The sequence below is a fragment of the Oncorhynchus tshawytscha genome, unplaced genomic scaffold (assembly GCF_018296145.1).
Source record: "Oncorhynchus tshawytscha isolate Ot180627B unplaced genomic scaffold, Otsh_v2.0 Un_contig_2864_pilon_pilon, whole genome shotgun sequence".
In the NCBI taxonomy this organism is placed as follows: Eukaryota; Metazoa; Chordata; class Actinopteri; order Salmoniformes; family Salmonidae; genus Oncorhynchus; species Oncorhynchus tshawytscha.
In genome coordinates, this window is record NW_024609790.1 from 330,001 (window position 1) to 337,500 (window position 7,500).

The 7,500-nt window shown below is 47.8% G+C and overlaps 1 protein-coding gene across 1 annotated transcript in view; it reads left to right on the forward strand.

The window, feature by feature from the left end:
- LOC121845908 (voltage-dependent L-type calcium channel subunit alpha-1C-like) overlaps positions 1-7,500 on the forward strand; it is a 121,735-nt gene that overhangs the window by 104,983 nt on the left and 9,252 nt on the right. The window contains exon 2 of the mRNA XM_042318124.1: positions 950-1,373. Within this exon, the coding sequence (XP_042174058.1) occupies positions 950-1,373 (424 nt within the window). The remainder of the gene's footprint in view (positions 1-949; positions 1,374-7,500) is intronic.

Sequence of the window (7,500 nt, forward strand, 5' to 3'; positions counted from 1 at the left end):
TGTGCAGAGAGATTAGGCATGGATGGTCTTAGAACAGTGTCAATACATGATGAGTAGAGATGTCTTACACTATTATTGGAGTATGACATGTACAGTACTTTGTTTCTGGTTGTAATCTAGCTGACACATGGAGAACTTGGGGTAAATCTCTCTGTATCTCTGTCACACACACTCACTCTCTCTCTCTCTCTCTCTCTCCTCCTCTCGCTCTCTCTTCTCCTCTCTCTCTCTCTTCTTCCCTCTCTCTCCATCTCTCCTCCTCTCTGTCTCTTCTTACCTTTCTCTTCTCTCTCTGTCTCTCTCTCTCTCTCTCTCTCTCTCCCTCTCTCTCTCTCTCTCTCTCTCTCTCTCCTCTCTCTCTCTCTCTCTCTCTCTCTCTCTCTCTCTCTCTCTCTCTCTCTCTCTCTCTCTCTCTCTCTCTCTCCTCTCTCTCTCTCTCTCTCTCTCTCTATCTCTCTCTCCTCTCTCTCTCTCTCTCTCTCTCTGTCTCTCTCACCCTCTCTCTCTCTCTCTCTCTCTCTCTCTCTCTCTCTCTCTCTCTCTCCTCTCTCTCTCTCTCTCTCTCTCTCTCTCTCTCTCTCTCTCTCTCTCTCTCTCTCTCACCCCCTCTCTCTCTCTCTCTCTCACCCTCTCTCTCTCCAGTCCAACCCCTTTCAGATCAAGGCTGCTCTTCTGCACTGAATGTCTCTCTGTCTGCCTGACTGTCTGTTCAAATAAAAGCAATACTGTATGATAGTTGTGATGTTACATTTAGTCAGGATTAAATTGGCAACGGAGTCGGACTGGTCTGACTTCTACAATCTGAATGGCAATAAGCAACCTGTCCCTAAACTAACTCCACTTAAATAGACCAAGATTACGTAGATGTACCAAACAACATGTTCCCAAAGACCCCGTTTCTCCCCTGTATCCCTGCCTCACCCCTCTCCCCCTTCTCTCCTCCTTACAGGCTCCGACTACTCCCCCCCACCGCTGTCGGAGGTGGCGCCCAGTCTGAACGACACCAGCGTTGCAGATGGAGGAGGCGGCGTGGGCGGCGTCACAGCCCTGGGTGGAAGTGGAGGTGGGCGCGGGCCCCTGGAGGCCGTGGTCGGAGGGGCGGTGGTGGGGCTAGCGGCAGAGCACATCCCCAGCGGCCCCGGGGCGGCCCTCACCTGGCAGGCGGCCATCGAGGCGGCGCGGCAGGCCAAGCAGATGGGGAACGCGGGCGCGCCCATCTCCACAGCCAGCTCCACACAGAGGAAGAGGCAGCACTACACCAACAAGCCCAAGAAACCCATCAACACGGCCCCAACCAGACCTCCCAGAGCCCTGCTCTGCCTCACCCTCAAGAACCCCATCCGCAGAGCATGCATCAGCATAGTGGAGTGGAAGTATCCTCTATTATATATAGTGGTGTGAACTGGTTTATTATATATAGTGGTGTGAACTGGTTTATTATATATAGTGATGGTGTGAACTGGTTATTATATATAGTGGTGTGAACTGGTTTATTATATATAGTGGTGTGAACTGGTTTATTATATATAGTGATGGTGTGAACTGGTTTATTATATATAGTGGTGTGAACTGGTTTATTATATATAGTGATGGTGTGAACTGGTTTATTATATATAGTGGTGTGAACTGGTTTATTATATATAGTGATGGTGTGAACTGGTTTATTATATATAGTGGTTTGAACTGGTTTATTATATATAGTGATGGTGTGAACTGGTTTATTATATAGTGATGGTGTGAACTGGTTTATTATATATAGTGATGGTGTGAACTGGTTTATTATATATAGTGATGGTGTGAACTGGTTTATTATATATAGTGATGGTGTTAACTGGTTTGATTGACTACACCACTGCTAAACGAATAGGATACATTTTTATTGTTTATAAGTAATAACTGGAATTGATATATTTTAGGAACTCGGTCGGGCCTCCGCCCCTGTCAAAATGTGTAGAATTGTGAACAGGGCGAACAGGGCGAACAGGGCGAACAGGGCGAACAGGGCGAACAGGGAGAACAGGGAGAACAGGGAGAACAGGGAGAACAGGGAGAACAGGGTGAACAGGGTGAACAGGGAGAACAGGGTGAACAGGGAGAACAGGGAGAACAGGGAGAACAGGGAGAACAGGGTGAACAGGGTGAACAGGGTGAACAGGGAGAACAGGGTGAACAGGGAGAACAGGGTGAACAGGGGAGAACAGGGAGAACAGGGTGAACAGGGTGAACAGGGAGAACAGGGAGAACAGGGAGAACAGGGTGAACAGGGTGAACAGGGTGAACAGGGAGAACAGGGTGAACAGGGAGAACAGTTTGGGGTTGTATGGGTTGAAAGGTGGGGGTTTGTTACTAAATGACATTATGCATCTGGACCTTTGGCAACAAGGACATGTGTGTTTCCCGGACCTTCTCAGGAAGTGATAGAACACCCTGTTACATGCTGTATCATCACAGCTTTGCATCAGAATACCTGTATACTTTACCCACACACCGAGAGTTGGCTAGATATGGTGGAGTTGGCTAGATACGGTTGAGTTGGCTAGATACGGTTGAGTTGGCTAGATACGGTTGAGTTGGCTAGATATGGTGGAGTTGGCTAGATACGGTTGAGTTGGCTAGATACGGTTGAGTTGGCTAGATACGGTTGGAGTTGGCTAGATACGGTTGAGTTGGCTAGATACGGTTGAGTTGGCTAGATACGGTTGAGTTGGCTAGATATGGTGGAGTTGGAGTTGAGTTGGCTAGATATGGTGGAGTTGGCTAGATATGGTTGAGTTGGCTAGATACGGTTGAGTTGGCTAGATATGGTGGAGTTGGCTAGATACGGATGAGTTGGATAGATACGGTGGAGTTGGCTAGATACGGGAGTTGGCTAGATACGGTTGAGTTGGGATACGGTTGAGTTGGCTAGATACGGTTGAGTTGGCTAGATACGGTTGAGTTGGCTAGATATGGTGAGTTGGCTAGATATTGAGTTTGAGTTGGCTAGATACGGTTGAGTTGGCTAGATATGGTTGAGTTGGCTAGATAGTTGGGTTGAGTTGGCTAGATACGGTTGAGTTTGAGTTGGCTAGATACGGTTGAGTTGGCTAGATACGGTTGAGTTGGCTAGATACGGTTGAGTTGGCTAGATACGGTTGAGTTGGCTAGATATGTTGAGTTGGCTAGATACGGTTGAGTTGGCTAGATACGGTTGAGTTGGCTAGATAGATAGATACGGTTGAGTTGGCTAGATATGGTTGAGTTGGCTAGATACGGTTGAGTTGGCTAGATACGGTTGAGTTGGCTAGATAGGTTGAGTTGGCTAGATACGGTTGAGTTGGCTAGATAGGTTGAGTTGGCTAGATAGGTTGAGTTGGCTAGATACGGTTGAGTTGGCTAGATACGTTGAGTTGGCTAGATACGGTTGAGTTGGCTAGATACGGTTGAGTTGGCTAGATACGGTTGAGTTGGCTAGATATGGTTGAGTTGTGAATCAGGGATCACATACTAAAATGTACTGTATGCACTCATTTTTTTGCTTTGGAGTTGCTTGGCTATATTATATGTTATGTTATGATACACTATTTAAAACCTTTTGGGCTAGACATGCCGCTAGCGCCCCACCTCGACAACATCCGGTGAGAATTCAAAATACAAAATTTTTAATATTAAACATACATGAAAATACAAGTGTCATACATCATTTAAAAGCTTAACTTCTTGTTAATCCAGCTGCTTTGTCAGATTTCAAAAAGGCTTTACGGTGAAAGCATACCATGCGATTATCTGAGGACAGTGCCCAGCATAAATAACATAAAAAACATTTTCCAAATCGGCAGAGGCGTCCCAAAAGTCAGAAATAGCGATAAAATATATCACTTACCTTTGCAGATCTACACAACAAGGGTCCCATCTACACAACAAATAGTTGTATTGTTCGATACAGTCCTTCTTTATATCCCAAAAAAGTCTGTTTAGTTGGTGCGCTTGATTCAGTAATCCACCTGTTCCACTCGTTCAAAATGCATACAAAGGAATCCCAAAAGTTACCAATAAACTTCGTCCAAACATGTCAAACAACGTTTCTAATCAATCCTCAGGTACCCTAATATGTAAATAAACGCTAATATTTAAGATGGAAAATAGTGTGTTCAATACCGGAGATAAATAACGGAGTGCGCGCCCTCATCCACACGTGCCACAAGACTACAGTCAAACTGAGAGCCACCTTGAAAAACGACAAATTCTAGCTCATTTTTCAAAAAACAAGCCTGAAACCCTTTCTAGAGACTGTTGACATCTAGTGGAATCCATAGGAACTGCAATATGGGAGGATTTCCTTTGATTTTCCCATAGACAAGCATTCCAATGGGTGGTCACCTCAAAAATTTTTTGAATGGATTCTCCTCGGTTTTCACCTGCCATATCAGTTCTGTTATACTCACAGACATTATTATTATTTATTTTTTTCAGCCTTTTTTTGTCCCCAATTTCGTGGTATCCAATTGGTAGTAACAGTCTTGTTACAACAACTCCCTTACGGACACGGGAGAGGCGAAGGTCAAGAGCCATGCATCCTCCAAAACACAACCCAACCAAGCCGCACTGCTTCTTGACACAATGCCCATCCAACCCAACCAAGCCGCACTGCTTCTTAACACAGCGCCATCCAACCCGGAAGCCAGCCGCACCAATGTGTTGGAGGAAACACTGTACACCTGGCGACCGTGTCAGCGTGCACTGAGCCTGGACCACCACAGGGGTCGCTAGAGCACAATGGGACAAGGACATCCCTGCCGGCCAAACCTTCCCTAACCCGGACGACGCTGAGCCATTTGACTCACAGACATTATTTTAACAGTTTTAGAAACTTCACAGTGTTTTCTATCCAATACTACCAATTATATGCATTTCCTAGCTTCTGGGCCTGAGTAACAGGTAGTTTACTTTGGGCACGTCAGTCATCCAAACTTCCGAATACTGCCCCCTATCCCTAAGAAGATCTAATGGCTGTTCTAGACTCATCAAAACAATTGTCATTCGTGAATTCTAGCTTGTTCATGTTAACGTATGATCTGTACTGTAGGTTGAGCTATTTTAATGAGAGGCATTGATTGGTTAACATTATGTGTGTGTGAGGTTCTGTGATGTTGTCTGTCAGCCAGCGGTTAAGCCAAGGGTAACTGGACAGACTCTGATCTACGTGTGTGTGTGTGTGTAAGTTAAGGACTGTGTGTGTTTTTGTGTGTGCACGAGCGAGCGTGCATGTGAGTATGCCTACGTTCATCCGTTCATGTGTGTGTGTGTGTGTTGGTGTGTGTCTATGTGTGTGTGTGTGTGTGTGCATGCGTGAGCATGCATATGTGCGTGTGTGTGTGTTGGTGTGTGTGTGTGTGTGTGTTTGTGTGTGTCTATGTGTGTGTCTGTGTCCCTATCATCGTGCCTAGCATGCAGGTGGAGGGGAGGGAGAATGGAGGAGGTGGGGGAGAGGTGGAATGGAGGTAGGAGGGGAAGAGGAGAGGGGGGGGAGGAGGAGGGGGGGGGAGTAGGGGGAGGAGGGGGAAGGAGGAGGAGGAGGAGGGAGGGAGGTAGGAGAGGGAGAGGTGGAGGGAGAGAGGAGGGAGAGAAGAGGGATGCGCGGGGAGAGAAGAAGGAGGAGGGGAGGGGAGGGTGGAGGATTGGGGTTGGAAGAAGAAAGGGAGGGATTGGGAGGATCTCAAGGATGAGTCACAGAGCAACCAGAATCCCAAATTAACTTTCTGCTTTTCCTTCTCTTTCCTTCTCCCTGTATCTTTCCTTCCTTCCCTTTCTCTCTTCCTCTATCTTTCCTTCCCTCCTTCCCTGTCCCTCTCCCTGTATCCTTCCTTCCTCCACTCTTTCCCTCTTTCCCTGTATCCTTCCTTCCTTCCTTCCCTGTCCCTCTCCCTGTATCCTTCCTTCCTCCACTCTTTACCTCTTTCCCTGTTCCTCTCCCTGTATCCTTCCTTCCTTCCTTCCTTCCCTTCCTTCCTCCTTCCTTCCTTCCTTCCTTTCCTTCCTTCCTTCCTTCCTTCCTTCCTTCCTTGTTCCTCTCCCTGTAACTTTCCTTCCCTCCTTCCCTGTGCCTCTCTTTCTCATGAGACTGAGGGACAACGTGCAATATCCCCCCCTCTTTAACTCTCCCTCTCTCTGCCTCCCTCCATCTCTCACCGTCTCTCTCCTTCTCTCTCTCTCTCTCTCTGTCTCTCTGTCTCTCTCCCATGAGATCACAGAAGAGATGGAGAGAGAGAGAGGGAGAGAGAGAGAGAGAGGAAGGAAGGAGTAAGTGAGGGGGCAGGAGTAGAGACATATTTAGAAGGAGAGGAAGCATGGGAATGAAACACTAATAAAGAGGTCTGAGTAAATGCTAAATGCGTCTCTTCCTTTTGCTGTAAAAGAGTCTAAAACAGCTAGTGGGAGGAGACTGACCAGATACTGTCCTGCTCCAAATTCTGCTCACACGAGAGGTGAGACATGATCTATACTTGTGAAACCACTTGACACACGCGCAGGTCAGTGGTGGTCGGTGACCTTTAAGATGAGCAGGGCCTTGTTTATCTTTCAGCATGTTGGATGACTGTCGTTCATATTCCATTCGCCCAGCTCAATGTAACATTGATAGGTTTTAAGCTACTACATGATACTCAGATTTTCCATTGTACCCATCATGAGGTGGGTTTATAGGTGGAGGTGCTCAGGTCGAGAGAAAATGTTTGAGTAATCAAGGTGACAGACAGTGACACATTCAATACCGCCATGCACACACTTGCCTGCATCTGGCTGATCCAGGGTGTAGTCGTTAGTCCAACCGTTGCCTGCGTCTGGCTGATCCAGGGTGTAGTCGTTAGTCCAACCGTTGCCAGCGTCTGGCTGATCCAGGGTGTAGTCGTTAGTCCAACCGTTGCCTGCGTCTGGCTGATCTAGGGTGTAGTCGTTAGTCCAACCGTTGCCTGCGTCTGGCTGATCTAGGGTGTAGTCGTTAGTCCAACCGTTGCCTGCGTCTGGCTGATCTAGGGTGTAGTCGTTAGTCCAACCGTTGCCTGCATCTGGCTGATCCAGGGTGTAGTCGTTAGTCCAACCGTTGCCTGCGTCTGGCTGATCCAGGGTGTAGTCGTTAGTCCAACCGTTGCCTGCGTCTGGCTGATCCAGGGTGTAGTCGTTAGTCCAACCGTTGCCCGCGTCTGGCTGATCCAGGGTGTAGTCGTTAGTCCAACCGTTGCCTGCGTCTGGCTGATCCAGGGTGTAGTCGTTAGTCCAACCGTTGCCTGCGTCTGGCTGATCCAGGGTGTAGTCGTTAGTCCAACCGTTGCCTGCGTCTGGCTGATCCAGGGTGTAGTCGTTAGTCCAACCGTTGCCTGCGTCTGGCTGATCCAGGGTGTAGTCGTTAGTCCAACCGTTGCCTGCGTCTGGCTGATCCAGGGTGTAGTCGTTAGTCCAACCGTTGCCTGCGTCTGGCTGATCCAGGGTGTAGTCGTTAGTCCAACCGTTGCAAACAAGAGTTTC